The sequence below is a fragment of the Chionomys nivalis genome, chromosome 8 (genome assembly GCF_950005125.1).
Source record: "Chionomys nivalis chromosome 8, mChiNiv1.1, whole genome shotgun sequence".
NCBI lineage: Eukaryota > Metazoa > Chordata > Mammalia > Rodentia > Cricetidae > Chionomys > Chionomys nivalis.
The window spans coordinates 74606954-74627070 of NC_080093.1; the positions used below are offsets into that span (position 1 = coordinate 74606954).

The 20117-nt window shown below is 48.9% G+C and overlaps 1 protein-coding gene across 1 annotated transcript; it reads left to right on the forward strand.

Annotated features, from left to right (window-relative positions):
* Positions 1-1669: 1669 nt before the first annotated feature.
* Positions 1670-20103, forward strand: Ern2 (endoplasmic reticulum to nucleus signaling 2). The gene is given in 23 exon segments (XM_057778733.1): positions 1670-1759; positions 4020-4125; positions 4766-4799; positions 5045-5117; positions 6157-6229; positions 6378-6485; positions 6752-6853; positions 8254-8518; positions 11095-11173; positions 11263-11410; positions 11521-11642; positions 12443-12598; positions 12796-12942; positions 16439-16515; positions 16661-16850; positions 16932-17031; positions 17111-17307; positions 18361-18508; positions 18603-18730; positions 19543-19666; positions 19742-19809; positions 19892-20077; positions 20080-20103. Coding segments are annotated over 23 exon segments (2745 nt in total).
* The last annotated feature ends 14 nt before the right edge of the window (positions 20104-20117 follow it).

The window sequence follows — 20117 nt, forward strand, 5'->3', positions numbered from 1 at the left end:
ACAATAGTCTATCTGTGTGTATGCCCGAAGGCCAGAAGAGGGCACCAGACCTCATTACAAATGGTTGTGAGCCACCATGTGGTTGCTGGGAATTGAACTCAGGACCTTTGGAAGAGCAGGCAGTGCTCTTAACCACTGAGCCATCTCTCCAGCCCCTCAGAATTTTCTTAATGTAAATCCGTGCCTTTCTAGTTTAACTGACTCCTAAGCATGTTCCCTTCATTGCACTTACGATTGTAATATTATTCCCATTTGTATTTCCATTTTAAAAGCCACTGATGCATGTACAAACATCCTTCAGTATTCACAAGACTGACTCCAAGATTCCCAGGGATAATGACTTCCACAGGAGCTCAAGTTAATAATATAAAATGACTTAGTATTTGTATATAACCTACACATATACACCTTAAATCACCGCTAGTTTATAATACCAAATACAAAATACAACATAAGTTCCATGTGAACACCTGTTTACCATATCATTTAAGGAATAATGACAAGAAAAATGTCTGAGCATGCTCAGGGGAGATGTTTTTCAGGGATCTAGAGAAATGGCTCAGTGGAATCTTTTGTTTGTTTTCTTTTTTGAGACAGGAGTTCTTGTAGCCCATGTTGGCCTTGAATTCACTATGCAACCTTGAATTCCTGATCCTTCGGCCACTGTTACACATAGAGGCAAAATACACAGCACAAAAATATTTTATTTTTAAAATAGTTATAGCCATACAAAATTCTCTTCCGTCTTTATGTCTGATGTCTTTGTTTGTTTGCTCTTCTTCATTTTTCAGTTAGGGTCTCGTGTAACTTCTAAGATGACTTTAAACTCATGAAGCCAGGGATAATCTTGAGCCCCTGACCTTGCCCAGCTTTGATGTCTTAACCATGTGATCTAAAAGCTCTACAAAGACAAAGAACTTCTCTGTCTTTCTCAGCAAGATAGCCTAATGGATCGTGAAATACCTGTTGGACAAATGAGTGGCTCCATCAGTTAATTCACAGTTCTTAACAGTTCAGAAGAGGCCAGGCACATGAAGAAATAATAAAGAACACAGGCACTGAAGTCAGGTGTCTGAATGTTAGCTCCAGTTCTGAGCCTTGCCTTGGTAAGAAAGGATGAAGAATCTATACAGTGTCTGGAGAGAGGGTTAAGGGCACTTGTTCTTGCTTAGTACCCAGGTTTGATTCCCAGCACCTACATGGCAGAACTTCACAGTCATCCTAACTCCAGTTCCAGGGGATCCAACACCATCTTCTGACCTCCTTGGGCACCAGGCACGCATATGATGCACAGAGATACATGCGAGCAAAACACCCCACCGAATAAGATAAGTAAATGGAGAGAGAGAGAGAGAGAGAGAGAGAGAGAGAGAGAGAGAGAGAGGAGAGGGAGAGGGAGAGGGAGAGAGACCTTGTTAGTTCTCCACAGTCCACCTCAGCAAAATCCTTCAAACTGGCAGCATTTAGTGCCAAGGAGGAAGGGACGGAAGGCGATAGGTAGGTGCGATAGGAAGGGCGGGGGCCACCACAGGGTGAGGTTTAACCTAAGACTCTGCTTCCCCAGCTGGCACTGCTGGGGGCGGAGTCTCCCGGAGGAGAGAGCTCGGCTGTCACCTGGAGCCACGAAGTGAGTAGAGGGAAGCTGGCGACTTTGTGATGCCCACAGGCAATGGCGAGCTCAGCCTGGGGGTTCCCACCGTGGTCTCCCTTCGGGTTCCTGCTGCAGCTTGCGACTTTGCTGGAGACGATCGGGTCACAGGTGAGTGCAGGGCCAGGTGACTGAGGATGTAGGTCAGTAGGAACGCCTGCCTCTCCCTACTTCGCCCAAATCAACGCCTAGAGAGTGAACCCCTCATAAACTCGGGGAGATGCCTCTTACAGCCTACATGGGAAGATGTGCCACTCAGCCTCTTCAGTAGCAGAGATAGCAAGGGGACCAGTGCGGAGGAGACAGTAGACGGTAAAGCCAGGCCTCTAAAACCCTTTGAGAATCCAGTTGTCTTGAAAGATATGATCCATTTAGGGTCTTCTGCTGTGAAACGAACTAGTTCAAGCTCTGGCGCTGTATACTGCCCCTTCCCTTCGTGTGTGACTGGATCACCATCCCCTACCCTCAGACTCAGAACTTCTAGGACAAATGATCTATCTTCAAGTGTAGAGATCTGGTCCAACTTGCCTGTTGGGCTCCAATCAGTTCACTCTGCCCAGCCTGGGGTCTCTCTCTCCTCTCTCTCCTCTCTCTCTCTCTCTCTCTCTCTCTCTCTCTCTCTCTCTCTCTCTCTCTCTCTCTCTCTCTCCTTTTCTCCACCCCTCACTCCCAGTTAAAGGGACAGGGTAGAATTAGACACTGGGAGCCCCTCTCCCAGCTCAGGCTCCCTCCATAGTTGTCAAATAATAATGGGAGCCTGGTATGTCCAGACCTGACATTTCTGGGGGAAAAAAAAAACTAGAAATGAGAAAATAACGAAAACCTGGATTTTTAAAATTAAAATTTTCATCCAGACAGTGGTGTCGCACACCTTTTAATCCTAGCACTCAGGAGGCAAGGCAGGCAGATTTCTGAGTTTGAGGCCAGCCTGTCTATAGAGTGAGTTCTAGCACAGTCAGAGCTACACAGAGAGACTCTATCTCAAAAGAACTACCAATCAATCAATCAATCAATCAAATCTCTGGCTAAAATAAAACAAAACAAAACACTGTTAATGTTGGGCATGGCATTCCATCCCTTTAATGCCATAACTCTGGAGGCAGAGGCAGTAAGATTGTTGAAAATTCAAAGCTGCCTGCTCTACACAGCAAGCAACAGGGGACCTTGTCTCACAAAATAATAGCAGAAAGACAATTAAGAACAATATTTTAAGTACTGAAAGGATCAAACAAAATTCTCTTTGGGGCAGTTGATCAGGAGGCAGCCTTTCCCCTGGCCCATTTCTTTGTCATGTTGTGGATGGCAAGACTGAGGCCCACAAGAGAGGGTCTAGCTGGTGGGCTCCTGACTCTCCAGCAAATACCACTGGCCCCACCCCCAACCTGAGGGTCCTGTAGCAGGATGTGGGCTTTGAAGGGGTGCGGCTGGGCCACCCGGATGTTAGGATTCCTGCTCTGAGCTCAGCCTCACCTTGTTTGCTCAAGGAGGGCCCGGGGCTGGCAAGTGAGTCCAGCAGGGGCCAGATAGAAGGTAGTGCCAGGCCTCCTTCCTGTAGCCATCAGGGGACTACAAAGCTTGGCACCGAAAGCAGCAGAGCCAGTCCAAGGAGAGAGAAAGGGTCTTCTGAAAAGGGGCACACGTGTGACTAAGGAGAAGGAAACCATGTCCTGGAGGAGACTCTACACCCCACTTGTGCCATTTCTGACCATCCTGTGCCCCAGACTCCCTGACCCGTGCAATAGGGATACTCAGCTCCTGTCCCAGAGGGAGGCTGCGTGCACCAACGAAGCCCTTTTGTTCACCACTAAGTCACAAGGACCTGAGTTTGAATCACCAGCACCCATAGAAAAGCCTGATGACTACGGGCATGAATGCCACACCAGTGCTGGGTGGCAGGAATCAGGGTTAGCGGTGGGGTGAGTGTTTCCTGGAGCACACTGGCCAGTCTAGTAGAATCAGTGAGCCTCAGGTTCAGTGAGAGACCCTGTCTCAACGAATAAGGTAGAAAGTGATCAAAGAAGATACTAGACATTGACGTCTGCCTCACACACAATACACACACACATACATATACCACACACACACACAAATACACACACATGCATATGACACACACTCACACAAATATACACACATGCATATAACACACGCATACACGCACACATTTGGTCTGCTTTGGAAGACAGAAGGGTGTAAAGGGAAAGAGAGGAAATGGGAGTCAACATCCCCTCAGCTCCCCTAACTCCCACTGAAACTCCCCAGAAGGTCAAGGTTATCTTTCTTTCCCTCTTTGTCTCCTCAACCAGAGGACTCATAGTCACTCCGGCTTGGGGCAAAGGCAAGGTGGTCCTGGAACCCTTTCCCATTCCAGGTCCAGACTCTCAGGCCAGAGAGCCTTCTTTTTGTGTCTACCTTGGATGGAAGTCTCCATGCACTGAACAAGCAGACGGGGGACTTGAAGTGGACACTGAAGGACGGTGAGCAAGGAGTAGCTACCTATCTCTCTAAGTGGTAGAGTGGGCAGTCACCTCGGCATACAAGATAAGAGCATGCGCACTAAAGAGTTAGGGAGATGGCCCAGTTGGTAAAGTGCTTGCTGAACAAGCACGAAGCCTTGAGTTTAGATTGCCAACACTCGCATCAACAAACAAACAAACAAATAAAAACAACACAGCAGTGTATTTCTGGACACACGCACTGGGAAGGCACAGATAGGAAGATCTATGGGACTTCCTGGCTGGCCAGCTTCAGGTTCAGTGGGAGACGCTGTTAAAGAAAAGAAGACACCTCTGACCTTCACACACACATGCACACACATACACACACACATGCACACGCACACAGTGCCCTCACACAGGCACTAGAGTCCAGCAAGTCAGTGTCTGTAGGAAGCTTCAGCACTCGCCAACTGTGTGGTCTTGGGAAAATCACTTCAACTCTCTGAGCCTCAATGGCTTTGCCTACAAACCAGGACAAAGTAGCATGACAGAGACTACCCATAGAACTCTTGCCACCTGCTGGGTCTGCCTCTGGCACAGGGTAAACGCTGGTGTGCTTTAGCTATGCTTTCCAATAAGGTCAAAAAGAGACTCAAGTTCTGTGTGTTTGTCCCCACAGACCCCATCATCCAAGGACCAATGTATGTCACAGAGTAAGTGAACTGGGGCTTCTTAAGGAGAGAACGGCTGTGGGGGCCATAGTTGGATGAGGGGTTTGGGAGCCACACGTGGGAGTCTTAGGGGAGAGACTTAGTCTTCTATGATGTGTAAAGGCTTCTGGTTGCTCCAAGGTGTCTCCCACAAGGGTCCAGTCTACTAGCTGAGAAGGTGGAGGGACAAGGCCTTCACGAAATCAGGGCTACACACCCAGCCTTCACTATGTCCCTCTGCTCCACAGAACAGCCTTTCTCTCCGACCCAGCTGATGGCAGCCTGTACATCTTGGGGACCCAGAAACAGCAGGGACTGATGGTCTGTTTCCCCTCATGGCCTGGGATGGGTGTGGGCAGGACTCCGTCAGCCAGAGTACCAATGGGTGAAAAGACAGCGTGTCAGAGTGGGGTGTCCTTTGATGCTATAAGTCAGGGCTCTGAGCACTGTGGAAGGCTGTCTATCAAAGTGGGGAGGGTCTGGCTGTGTCTGCAGTGCAGAATATCAGACCTCTGAGTGTTCCAAGGGGCGTCTCCAAGACTAGGAGGGCATTAAGGAAAAAAAACTGTATCGGTTAGCTTTTGCTAAATGGCATATCACCCATGAATTCAAAGACTTCAAACCCCAAAACCTCAAAGTTAGGTTGGGTAGTTCTGCTAGTCTGGACTGAGTTTGCTCATGCATGTGTGTCAGCTGAATGGCTCTGTTTCTGAAAGTCGGTGATTCGTATCTGCTCACCCCACTCAGTGCCACCTTGTTAAAACCCATAAAAAACCTGAATGCAGGACTCTCACATAACCTAGACTGGGATCTGATTCCTGACAAATCAGAGCCAAAGGACGGTGAGAGAGCAGACCCCCATTCACCATCAACACTGAGTCCAAACAGCTCTTCGATCTGGCTGAGTCTTTTGTGGTCACTAAATTTTAAAGCTTGTGTGTGTGTGTGTGTGTGTGCACGTGTGCATGTGGATGTCTTTGTGGGTGTGTCTGTGTGGGTGTGTCGGTGTCTCTGGGCTGTATGTCCATGTGTGTATGTTTATTTATTTGGAGGAGTTCATCAGGTGGAATCGAGGGACTCATGCGCTGTCTTAGCACCCAGTGTGGGGTTTTCTGCAGTTCTTGAAGAGGCCCTATAGCAGAGTGACTAAGGAGGCTGGCTTTGAGACTGGGCTGCCTGAGAGTCACGATCTGAGTTACTGATCCTCTTCAAGCACCAGTTTCTTCTGGGAAATAGAAAGGACAAGGTGCCCAGTGGAAGGGTTTCTCTGGGCTGCCCTTGGGAGAGTGTGGCACAGCGGTGGCACAGGAAGTACTCACACGCTTCTGAACTTACTCCTTTTTGGAATCTTTCATCTCAGAAATTGCCATTCACCATCCCGGAGCTGGTCCATGCCTCTCCCTGTCGCAGCTCTGATGGGGTCTTCTACACAGGTGAGTATCTCTGCAGCCCACGGGTGGCAAGTCCAGTCAGTAGGAATGGGGACCTAGGTCATGCCAGGCCAACTTGGCCAGGGACAAAAGGGCACACACACCTTCTCCTACGTTGTCTTGAAAGTTAGCTCACTGCCTTCCTCCACAGGCCGGAAGCAGGATACCTGGTTTGTGGTGGACCCTGAATCAGGGGAGACTCACATGACACTGACCACAGAAGGCCTTTCTACCCCTCAACTCTACATTGGCCGAACGCGTAAGTCAGATGTTCCTATGTTCAGTGAAATCCCCTCATTCTCTTTGCCCAGGCCTGACAGTTGCTATCCATGTTGAGTTCAGGCTCGTCAGTCAGTCTGACAATCATCAGTACACCGAGGAGCTAGAGGTATAATGATAAAATTGATCATTAGGCCTCCAATCCAAATGCTCAGGAAGCCTCCAACCCTACAGGAGGGACAGTCTCTGGAGTCGGACTGGGGAAGTATGACTACATTCCTGGTAACCTCTGTTTCTGACACACAGAGTACACGGTCTCCATGCATGACCCAAGAGCTCCAGCCTTGCGCTGGAACACAACCTACCGCCGCTACTCAGCGCCCCCCATGGAGGACTCACCTGGGAAATGTGAGTGTCACCTTTCTCGGCCTTACCTTGGATCAAAGTCCCCAACCTGGGAAGCCCTGAGTGACATCAGGATCTAGTCCCAGCACATACTGATCCATGTACATGATGCCCCCTCACATGCTGAACAATACAGCCTGACATGTGACCTGAGATGATTCTGGGTACCAGAATGATGCTCACATAGCCTAAGAAATACATCTGAACTTATCCATACCCCAAATGACCCCAGCCAGGTAGCCTGAGGTGACTCTTTGCAGCTTAAGGGACACCTAGAAACCTCCCCAATATCCTGAGCGATGCCATCAATTCCTAGCTGACCTCAATATGGTGAATGACTTCTGCATATGGCCCAGAGTAACTCCTCCATATAACTCTTGCTACCCCCTTGGTATTATATATCCACCCTACCCATCTTCCTGAGTGTCTTAGTTAAGGTTCCTGTTGCTATGAAGAGAAACCATGACCGTAGCAACTCTTAAAAAGCAAAACATTTAGCTGGGTGGTGATGGCACACGCCTTTAATCTTAGCCTTCAGGAGGCAGAGGCAGGTGGATGTCTGTGACTTTTGAGGTCAGCCTGGTCAAAAAGCAAGATCCAGGACAGGTTCCAAAGCTACATAGAGAAACCCTCAAAAATGAAAAAAAGAAAGAAAGAAAACATTTGATTTAAGTGGCTCACTTACAGTTCATAGGTTTAGTTCATATTGTTACAGTGGGGAACATGGCAGCTGGGAGCATGGTGGCATGCAGGCAGGCATGGTAGAGAGCCGAGAGTTCTTACATCTCAACTCACAGACAACAGGAAGTGGTCCAGGTCACTGGGTATGGCGTGAGCATACATGAGACCTCAAAGCCTACCTCCACAGTGACACATTTCTTCCAACGAGACCACACCTACTCCAACAAGGCTACACCTCCTAATAGTGTCACTCCCTTTGGGGACCATTTTATTTCAAACCACCACAACGAGGAGACTCACGGTACTCCTAATTGACTCCTCAAACTTCGACTCCATCACTCTTCATGAGGCACCATGCAGGCAACTGTGACATATAAGTGACACCGCCAAGGCTTCTGACTGGCCCCATCATGATCTATGTGCTTGCTAAAGGACCCAGCACTTGACCTTGGCAAACATGAGTCTGACCATGTCTACGATTGATGAGCTACATCTTAAGATCTTTCCCCACAATGACCTCTCATCATAGCTCTTTCAAATGACCCAGACTCACAGACACACACACCCGAGGCAACTTTAGATGGTCCCAACCAATCCCTTTCCATTTGAAACAAACTCTGTTTCCCTCTACGTGACCTCAAATGACCTTTGCACACCCGAGCTGCTCTCTGGTGTGTCCCGTGAGATCTCTCTGACATCTCCCCAGCTGCCTTTCTTGACAGACATGAGCCACCTGACATCTTGTGGGATGGGCCTGCTGCTCACCGTGGACCCGGGAAGTGGAACTGTGCTGTGGACACAGGACCTGGGAGTGCCTGTGATGGGCATCTACACATGGCATCAGGATGGTCTGCGCCAGCTGCCTCATCTTTCTCTGGCTAGGGACACTCTACATTTTCTTGTCCTCCGCTGGGGCCACATCCGACTTCCTGCCTCCAGCTCCCAGGACACAGCTGCCCACCTCTCTTCCTTAGACATCCAGCTTCTGTAAGTGTCCACATCTAGAGCCTAGGGAGGGAATTTCTGGAGGTGGTACAGCCCCCGTCAAATAGCCAGTCATGATATTCAACCATGAGCCACCAATACAGCTGAATCAGGTGTCAAGATAGGGTCCCTTAGGACTCGTGGATAGTCACCATTTAGCAAGTGATTAGATAAAGTCTGTCCTCAGAGGAGACTCTGAGTCCCAACCTGTTTGCTCTATAAATGCTGTATTGAACTGATTGTTAAATACTCCAAGCCTCTCCCTGCCTTATGCCATCCTAAGACACAGACTGGAGAAATCAGGGGTTGCCCATTCATTCCATTTGCTCTACAAATGCTAAGTGGGCACGTATTGTATGCTGGTCATTTACTAGGCTCTGAAAATCCAATAGCAAATGACAGAGTCAATTTTCCTGCCTACAGGAATCTCAGAGTCTGGTAGGGGACAGACATATAAAAGAGAACTATAACATGGATATAACATGGGTATAATTAGGGTAAAGAGACAGACAGGTTGTGGTGGCGATGCATAAAAAGATACCCAGACTGAGATTGGAAACAAGAGGAAGGCATGGAAAGCTTCCTAGAGGAAGAAACATCTAATGTAAGGCCTAAAGGAGCAGCAGAAAATGGGAGAAGGCGTGGCACACAGGGTACAGAAAGGAAGTTAAAGACTGAGCCATAGGTCTAAGCAGCCTCATGCCCAAGGCTGTAGTGAAGCCAGGATCACATACAGAAGGCTTGAACATTTTTTTTCAAGGCTAAGGAACGGTCCCTGGAGAGTTTCAAGCCAGGAAGTGGCTGACTCGTGTTTTCATTTCAGAAAGATTATTCTGGTGACAGTATAAAGAGTATCTCAGAATGAGTTTAGGAAAAACATGACACCATGGGACTGGCCATGGTGGTGCATACCTTTAATCCCAGCACTCAGAAGTCAATAGCATGTAGATTTCTATGAGTTTAAAACCAGTCATAACTGCCTGGAGACAGCACCACCACACACACACACACACACACACACACACACACACACACACCACAGAGGTGCTGGAGAGACATACTTAAGTACTTAAGAGCTTTGACTGCTCTTCCAGAGGACTCAGTTAATTCCCAGCCCTCACATGGCACCTAACAACCATGTGTAGGGGCTGGAGAGATGGCTCAGTGGTTAAGAGCATTGCCTGCTCTTCCAAAGGTCCTGAGTTCAATTCCCAGCAACCACATGGTGGCTCACAACCATCTGTAATGAGGTCTGGTGTCCTCTTCTGGCCTGCAAGCATACACACAGACAGACTATTGTATACATAATAAATAAATAGATATTTTAAAAAAAGACAAAAAAATAGCATTAAAAAAAAAAAAACATGTGTAACTCCAGTTCCCGGTGATCTGATGCCCTCTTTCTGCCCCTATGAACGCCATGCATGTGTGTAGTATACAGATATACATGCAGGCAAAATACCCAATCATTTTCAAAATAAAATGTATTACACTGGAAAAATGATGATGCTGCAGGCTGGAGCAGAAAAACTCAAGGTGCTAAGTAGAGGGTGATAGAGAGGAAGGGGGGAGATGAGGAGGATCAGGAATGTTTAGAGAGTTCAGCCTTCTAGAAGTTCTAGGCTTCTAGAAGTTCTAGAAATTCATGGCTGCTATCATTTTCAGAAGTTCAAAGCACTAAAGGAGGAAGAGAGAGAAAAGCAAAGGGTAAAAAGAGAGACGATGAGTTCCAGTTTAGGAAACTGAGTCCTTATAAGAGGTCTGGTTCAGGTGTGGTCGTGTAGGCCAGTAATCCAGTACTCAGGATGCTGCCGACAGAGTGGCATGAATGTGAGGCTAGCCTGAGCTACATAGTAAGGTCCATCTTAAAAAAAAAAAAGTGAGCCAGGTGGTGGTAGAGTACGCCTTTAATCCCAGCACTCGGGAGGCATAGACGGGCTGATCTCTGTGAGTTCGAGGCCAACCTGGTCTACAGAACAAGTTCCAGGGCAGCCAGAACTGTCACACAGAGAATCCCTGTCTCAAAAAAACAAACATACAAAAAGTGAGAAATATATTGAGAAAACGTTGCTATAGATTTTGTAGCAGTTAGTTTTGCTGCATAGCAAATACGCCAACACTTGGAGTTTTAAAACAGCAGACACCTGCTGCTTTCCAAGATGTTGGGCCATCCAGGTGGTTTTTCTGGTCTCTAAAAAATCAGCTGATGACTTGGTGGAGGCAATGATCTGAGACAGTGTCACTCACCTATTTAGTATTTGGTGGGCCACTTGGCCGAAGGAGCAATCAAATAGAATGGTTCATTTGTATACCATAAGGTCTTTCATCCCTTGTGGGAGGGTAGGTTTCCTTACACGGTAGTCTCAGGGCTTCAGAGAACAGAACCGGGGTGGGGGTGGGGTGGGGGCAACTTGAATACAACCATTTAAGCATCTACTTCTGTTGTCTTTCTCTTATTGGCCAAAGCAAGTCACATGGTCAATCCAATCCCAGAGTCCATCTGGAAGAAGCTACAGGGACATAAGTAATGCTGAAGCCTCCCACCAGAATCATTCATCCTTCCTTTCCCTCCCCTTTAGGATGACACTCTATGTGGGGAAAGAAGAAGCTGGTTTCTATGTCTCCAAAGCACTGGTCCACACTGGGGTGGCCCTCGTGGTGAGAAGGGGGTCTCTGAGTGGGCCACAAAGAGGGATAGAGCAGGAAAGGGGTTGATTTCACATGTGGCTCTCCATCTTCTGCCATAGCCCCGTGGACTGACCCTGGCACCCATGGATGGCCCCACAACAGATGAGGTGACACTTCAAGTCTCAGGGGAGCGAGAGGGCTCACCCAGCACTGCTGTCAGATACCCCTCAGGCAGTGTGGCCCTCCCCAGCCAGTGGCTGCTCATTGGTAAGATTCCCTGACTTTAATCTGGAGTAGATGAAGATTTATAAGCCCAGTTTCTGAGTTGGAATGTTGACAGCATCCTCAACCCTCTGGCTTTTATTCCTACTACTTAGGATACCATGAACTCCCACCGGTCCTGCACACCACCATGCTGAGGGTTCATCCCACCCCAGAGAAAGGATCTTCTGAGACAAGAGCCCCAGAGGAGTCCCACGCTCCGGCTCTCTTCTCTGAGGTTAGTGCTGGGATGCCAGCTGCTATGGGTAGACCCAGAGACGTCACACAGTGCTTGTACCTCTTCCCCAGTTAATCTCACGAAATTTCCCAGAAAACAAACATGTTGTTGGTGCTACTACCAGGCATGTTAAAAATGTCAAAATGATATTGGCTTCCTAAATCACAGAGCAGAGTTTCCAGGTAAACATTGTAAAATATTCATCAAGTGAGAAACTGAAAACAGAAAGACCTATAAAGGCATGCTCTCCCGGGGGAGACTGGAGAAGCGCTAGTGAGTTGTTCAAGGTTAGAAGGAGCAACGGTTTTCAGATGCTGGGAGTTTTCCCAGACCCACCAAATGTCTGATCCCGAGAAGTGCATCTTGTAGTTTCATCAATAGTCCAGTGAGCAAATGGTTCTTTTATTTCTTTGTTTGTTTTTGAGACAGGATCTCTCTGTGCAGGTCTGGCTGTCCTGAAACTCCCTCTGTAGACCAGGCTGGCCTCGAACTCACAGAGATCCACCTGCCTCTACCTCCCAAGTGCTGAGATTGAAGGCACGCGCCACCACCCCAGCTGAGCATGTGAACTTTTAATGATGTTCAAAGAGATGCTGCCCTTCTGGTAGATTTGGTCCACTCCTCTCCTGAGCACCTTAATGTTTGAGATCATGGCCAGCACTGCAAGTCCGTCATGCAGGGCCCCCAACTCCCCCGACACACCTCTTCAGCTAAGCCCCGCCCTGAACCCAGTGACCAAGAAGAATTGGGAGTTTCACAGTAGGAGGGAGTACCAAGAGTGAAAGCTGCTCTGTTTCTAGCTCCTGAGCCTGAGGAGGGAAGAGCCTTGGGATTCAGAACTACATCCTGCAGAGAAAGCTTCAGCCCCCTATCCAAGGTTGGGGTCCCAAGACCTGCTGGCTGCTAGCTTCACAGCCCTCCTCCTGGGAGCCTGGGTCCTCTACCTGATGAGGCAAGTAAGTCCAGCATCCTGACTTTGTCCAACTTAGAGTCTTCCCAGCCAGAACTCTGCTTCTCCCTTGCCTGACTTCAGCTACCTTTGCCTCCCTCTCAGGAAGCCCTGCTCCTGCTGCACTCTGTAAGTCCAAACTCTGGTAAACCCAGTCCCAGCACGGGCGTGGGGCTTACGTTCAACAGAACCCATGTGTTACAGCAGCAGCAGAGCCCTTCAGCACCTGGAGACCCGCAGGACCCCTCACCGGATGCTCAGACACAACCTTCAAGGGCCACCCTGTATAACGAGAAGATATTTCAAAACCCCTCAGAGCAAGCCCGGCCATCCCGTGGCCCTGAAGGTGAAGTTGGGTGAACAAATCTGGGGAGTCCAAAACAGAGAAAAGGGAGAGGTGAACAGAATTTAATTTCAAGGTCAAATCGTTAGAAGTCACAGATGATGGGATAGGTAATAAGAAGCAGTCTTTTCAAGTATATCCTGTTATAGTTTTATTGTTATTTTCAGGGTCTCTGGTTGTGGATAGAACTCTGTGTAGATCAAACTGTCTCCAGCTAACTTTTGAAGAGTTGCCTCTGAGTGTCTGTTTTCTCACGGGTCCAAAGGGAATACTAACACCCACCTCATTGCATCACTGCCCTGTGAGAAGCTGCCATGATCATCGTTACCAAGTCAGTGCTGGGGACATACCTCAGCTAGGAGAGTGTGTGCCTAGCAGGCTCAAAGTCCTGGGTTTGAACCCCAGCACTCCTAAACCAGGCATGGTGGTACATGCCTATAATCCCAGCACTCAGGAAACAGAGGCAAAAGGACCAGAAGTTCAAGGACAGCCTGGGATATGCATCTAAAAAAAAAATCACACTTAGGTGATGTTAATAATTGTTTTACTTGGGAGGCACAAGTAGGCAGATCTCTGTGAGTTCGAGGCCAGCCTAGTCTACAAAGGGAGTTCTAGGACAGCTAGGGCAGTTATGCAGAGAAACCCTGTCTCAAAAAATTAAAAGAATAATAATAAGGGCTGGAGAGATGGCTCAGTGGTTAAGAGCACTGGCTGCTCTTCCAGAGGTTCTGAGTTCGATTCCCAGCAACCACATGGTGGCTCACAACCATCTGTAATGAGATCTGGCGCCCTCTTCTGGCGTGTGGGCATACATGGAGGCAGAATGTTGTATACATAATAAATAAATAAATCTTTTTTTTAAAAAAAAGAATAATAATAATAATAATTTTAAAATAATGTTTTTGGAGCTAGGTGGTGGTGGCACACGCCTTTAATCCCAGCACTCGAGAGGCAGGCAGATCTCTGTGAGTTCAAGGCCAGCCTGGTCTACAAGAGCTAGTTCCAAGATAGGCTCCAAAGCTACAGAGAAACCCTGTCTCAAAAAAAACCCAATATTATTATTATTATTACTATTATTATTGGTAATGGTAGCAGTAAATTCCCTAGGCATGGTTTTGATTTTGCTTCAACATTCTTCTCAATGCTTCTTGGTTTAAGCCTTAGCCCACAAAGACCCACTGGTGTCTAATCAGTGCTTGGTGGGTATAGTCTGTGCATCTATTGCTAACTCTAGTCTTCTGCTCTTTGGCTCTGAGCCAGGCTGTTGCTTTTTGTGTCTTTGCGAGCTGGTGCTGGTACCTCCACATTGCTGCTCAACCTGTTTCCCCAAGTCAAATCCCCATCTGCTGTCCACTTACTCAAGCTGATGTCTGCCTGGCGCCTGACTTGAGCTTCCACTATTCACCTCGGTCCTCCTCTTCCTTGGGCCTCAGTCAGTCCTCAGAGTCAGTTCTAGCAAAGCTTGACCTCTGAGCTACATCTCCAGCCCATGGACAGCTTTTTCAAATGCTCCATAACAAACCCCAACCCTGAGATGTAGTCCTTGTTGTTGACTGCACTGAATCCAAGTAAATATCCATTCCTGCACTTCAAAACCTATTTCCTTGGACCTTCTGACTCTGGAGTGAGTCGCCTTGTCTTTCTTTTCCCGGGAATGCTCTTGCCAATGCCTTATAGTTTGTTTTGTTTTTCTGAGACAGGGTTTCTCAGTGTAGCTTTGGAGCCTGTCCTGGAACTCGCTCTGCAGACCAGGCTGGCCTCGAACTCGCAGAGATCTGCCTGCTTCTGCCTTCCAAGTGCTGAGATTAAAGGTGTGTGCCACCACCACCCAGCTAGTTGTTTGTTTTTTTAATAGTGAAATGTGTGTGTATGTACATGTGTGTACACACATGACGGGGCATGTTTCTCATCATCTGCAATGTCGGGTAAGATGTTGTGTCCTCGTCTATCACCCCCCACATTATTCTCTTGAAACGGGGCTCCGATCTAAGACAGGAGCTAAGCTAGCCAGGAAGCCTCAGAAATGCTTCCGCCTCCACTCTCCACAGCACCTGGCTTACTGGCACATACTGCCGTGCTTGGATTTTCACATGGGTTCTGGGGATTTGAACACAAGTGCTCTTACCTGCTGAGCTATCTCTCCAACCCCAAGAGCATGCAACTCTACTCCAGTTTATTATCTGCCCCACCCCTGCCATTGATGCAAGGTGATGGGAATTCCTGCTTTGGAAGTTTCTCTACTTCCTATCTAGGTCAATAGGTAGTAGTCCACTTACCTACCACATGTGAGGCTCTGGTTTCAATACCCAGCACTAAAGTGATGGTGGGGATTTTTGTTTGTTTGTTTGTTTTTACGAGACAAGGTTTCTTTGTAGCTTTGGAGCCTGTCCTGGAACTAGCTCTTGTAGACCAGGCTGGCCTCGAGCTCACAGAGATCCGCCTGCCTCCGCCTCCCTAGTGCTGGGATTAAAGGCGTGCGCCACCACCGCCCGGCTAATAGTGGGGATCTTGAGCCCCATATTTGGCTTAGCCAAGACACCTTGTTATTCTAAAGGCCAAATATTCCTTACCCACCCACAATAGGGAATGTTCTCAATGCTTTAAGACAAGAGCTCAAGAAACTCAACAAATTACCTAGAGCCTGCTCCTATTTAAACTAATACTTTCACTTAAACTCTTTGGGGGAAAGAACTGTATGTGTGTGTGTAGACCAGAGGACAACCTCAGGTGCTATTTCTCAGGAGCCATAGTCCTTGGGTTCTTTATTGTTGTTGGTTTTGGTCTTTTGAGATAGGCTGGTGGCCTATGAGCCTCAGAGATCAGCCTGTCTCAGCCTCCTCGGTGCTGAGATTACAAATATAGATTACTATGTGCAGTACATGGATGCTGGGAGCAAGCTTAGGTTCCCATAGCTAGACAGGCACTTTACAGACTGAGCCATCTCCCCAGTCCCAACCTCACCCATCTTAGTTGCACACTGAAACTTTTGAGGGCACTGCCAGGCTGCAGGCGTGCCCTGCAACACCCAGCATCATCCCTCCTTGCTATAACTCTCATCATGCATCTGTTTACTTGCATTCATCTTTTTATTTGAAACGATTCAACTTCAGTGAAAAGAATTGTTACACGTGTTAGAGATGGGAAGACTGCAGAGAGAAGAAGGGGAAGAAACGGAGACAGGAGGTGCTCAAAAGAGAATCACGTAGCCAACATCACCCATATATCTGCTTGGTCCTCACCAATGCGGATGGTATCATTATCAGCTCTGAGTCATTCGTCTAGCTACACCAATAGCAGCACCAGCCACTGGAGCCACGTGCCTAGTATCCGGGTCCTTGCTCTCAGCTACAGCAGTACACTCAGGAAGGGTGGAAGTCTGGAGAAAGGTCAAGGTGGAGGGTGGGTCTGGACTCTGGCTGGCAGAGGAAGGCAGGGAGGATAACTGTGGGCAGTGGGTAGAGATCATTAAGAGGACAATGATTCCTTCCCCCTGTAACAGAGCAGCCCACTGTAGTGGGGAAGATCTCCTTCAACCCCAAGGATGTGCTGGGACGTGGGGCAGGCGGAACTTTTGTTTTCCGGTGAGTAGCAGGTAGTATCACTTGCAGCCCTTTTGACAACCACCAAAGAACAGGCATTCTTCCAGGCCCCCAGATTTGGGCATAGGTCCCGACCTTTCCCCCGTCTGCTCTCTCTGAACCCCCCAACCCCTGATCCACCTCTCAGAGGGCAGTTTGAGGGACGGGCAGTAGCTGTGAAGAGGCTCCTCCGGGAGTGCTTCAGCTTGGTTCGGCGAGAGGTGCAGCTGCTGCAAGAGTCTGACCGGCACCCCAATGTGCTCCGCTACTTCTGCACGGAGCATGGTCCGCAGTTCCACTACATTGCCTTGGAGCTCTGCCAGGCCTCCCTGCAAGAGGTGAGATGGGAGCTCAGGGAGGGAAGAAGGGAGGGAGGCCTGGGGCTGGAGAGTGACATTTCTGTCCCTCCCTTATCTTAGTATGTGGAGAACCCAGACCCAGACCGCTGGGGCCTGGAGCCCACTATGGTGCTACAGCAGATGATGTCTGGCCTGGCCCACCTACATTCTTTACACATAGGTACCACGTCTTGTTTGCGGTCCCCAGTCCCCTGCTCTTCCCCACCGGCAACCACTCACTCCCCCCTTCCTTCCTGTAGTACACCGTGACTTGAAGCCAGGCAACATTCTCATGGCTGGGCCTGACAGCCAGGGTCAAGGCAGAGTGGTCATTTCCGACTTTGGCCTCTGCAAGAAGCTCCCTGCAGGCCGGTGTAGCTTCAGTCTCCACTCTGGCATTCCCGGCACAGAAGGCTGGATGGCACCAGAACTCTTGCAGCAGCCCCCAGACAGCCCGGTAAGCCTGCCCACCAGCCACAGGGTTTCCTCCATGCCTGCTCATCTATTCTCCAGAGATAATCCACTCCCTCTTCCCTAAGGCAGTCTCCACCAGGGATTGTAAGGCTGCTCAGAGGATGTCAGGAAATGCCTGGTGGCATTTTGGCTGGATTGCCTCTGTCATCCTGAGGCCAGGGATGCTGCTAAGCATGCCACAGTATAATTTGACTCAGTATACAAGGCACCACCTACTCTCTCCCTGAGTTTTCTCTTCTATATCAGTACCACCCAGGTTGAAAAACCATGACTTAGAAAATGACGTGGTAGCCAGGCGGTGGTGGCGCATGCCTTTAATCCCAGCACTCGGGAGGCAGAGGCAGGTGGGTCTCTGTGAGTTCGAGACCAGCCTGGTCTACAAGAACTAGTTCCAGGACAGGCTCCAAAACCACAGAGAAACCCTGTCTTGAAAAACAAAACAAAACAAAACAAAAAAAGAAAGAAAGAAAGAAAGAAAGAAAGAAAGAAAGAAAGAAAGAAAGAAAATGACGTGGTAGCCTGTAATTGCAGCACTCAGGAAGCTGAGACAGGAGGATTCTGAGTTCAAAATGCTGGCTCTCATCTGTTTTGACCTGATGAGCTAGGTAGAACACAGGGCCAGTGTAGACCTGGGGTTAACACATATGGGGGAGTGAACTAACGTCACAGCAATACAAAGGACAAAGCAGCACCTGACCGTGTTGAGTTTGGGACCCCAGGACTCTACATCTGGATTCACGGTGAGCGGATGAAAGGGTCATCAGGAGAGTCACACCCATTCCTAAAGACAAGAGGAAGTAGTGATCAGGGAACTGGACACCTAAGTGCCCAAGGACTTGATGCACTGGTGTTAGGTGCCTGCCTATACAGTATAATTTTCATATTAGATCCTGCCAGTATAGTTTTTACACTAGCAGTCAGTATTTTAACATTGGAGAAATCTCCTATACACACACACACACAGCTCTACAGGTCCAGAAGGGAGTTTTAGCAAGGCCCGCTTCCTCCTTCTCATGACCATCTTTCTGGCCCCCAGACCAGTGCTGTGGATATCTTCTCTGCAGGCTGCGTGTTTTACTACGTGCTTTCTGGTGGCAGCCACCCCTTTGGTAAGAGTCTCTACCGCCAGGCCAACATCCTCTCAGGGCATCCCTGTCTGGCTCATCTGGAGGAAGAGACCCACGGTGAGGGAGAGCCCAGTCAGACTAGCAAAGATGGGAGGAAGGAAGCATAACATTAAGCACCTATATAAACCATCCCTTCTCTTCTGCCCTCCAGACAAGGTTGTGGCATTGGACTTGGTGAAAGCCATGCTGAACTTGCTGCCCCAGGATCGCCCCTCAGCTGAATGGGTGCTGGCCCACCCCCTCTTTTGGAGCAGAGCCAAGCAACTCCAGTTCTTCCAGGTCAGGTGGAGATCTTGGGAAGGGTCCCCCAAGCTCCAAGTTTGGGTCCTGTGTTAGTTACTGTCCTATAGCTGTGAGGAGACACTATGACCAAGACAACATACAAAGGAAGTTGTATTTAATTGGGGACTTGCTCACAGTTTCAGAGGGTGAGTTCATCATCATTTTGGTGGTGTGGGGGCAGTAGCTTAGAGCTCACGTCTAATGCACAGGTTGCACACCAATAAAGGAATACTAGGTCTGATGTGGACTTTTGAAACCTCAAAGCCCACCCCCAATGACATACCTCTTCTAAGACCACACCCAATCCTTCTCAAACAGTTCCACTAACTGGGAACTAACTAATTGGGAACTAAACATTCAAACATAGGAACCTATGGAAGTCATTCTTATTCAAGCCATCACAGGTCCTGAACAAGAAATGAGAAGTCAGGGTAGCTAAGAAAAGGCAGACTTGTCACCTTGGACCCCAGAATCTGTGCACTGGCTCTAGCTTTGCCTGTATGGGAATGCAGTGTATTCTCATCTGCAGTCACCCACAGTGTAGATATTCCTTCCATTTGTGACCTTGGGCAAAGGACCACACTTGACCCGCAGGCTGACTTCCTATACAACAGAGGCGACAGTGCTTCCCTCAAGGTGGGTGGTGGCATGGAGGTAGAACACAGGGAAGCCACACTCTCCAGGAGGCAAAAGCCCCTATCATCCGAGGTCAAGGGCTAGCACTACTTCAACATCAACCACATACCACAGCCCTGGCCCTGGGGCCTCAGGACTGTCCACAAGACTTAGGAAGCTCTGTGGGATCCTAGGATGTCAGTGACTGGTTGGAGAAGGAGCCAGAGCAGGGACCCCTCGTGATGGCGCTGGAGGCAGGAAGTCACAAGGTGGTCCGGGAAAACTGGCACAAGCACATCTCGGCACCACTGCAAGCAGGTAGGGCCATGCTTGGGTGGGCCTGAGGGGGAGAGCCAATGGGGACGCCTCTGCAGCCCACTTCTCTGCCCGCAGATCTGAAAAGGTTCCGATCATACAAGGGGACATCAGTGCGAGACCTGCTCCGTGCCATGAGGAATAAGGTGTGTTCTAGAGCCTGGGAGGGACGTGGACCAGGGATGCCCTGCCATAGCTGACCCAGGCCTTTGATATGCCCATCCTCAGAAGCACCACTACAGGGAGCTCCCAACCGAGGTACACCAGACACTGGGCCAACTCCCTGCTGGCTTCATCCAGTACTTCACACACCGCTTCCCGAGGCTGCTGCTCCACACTCACCAGGCCATGAGGACCTGCGCTTCTGAGAGCCTCTTCTTGCCCTACTATCCACCAGCTTCGGATGTCAGGAGGTCCTGCCAGATGCCACAAAGAGCTAAGACAGCCAGAGACC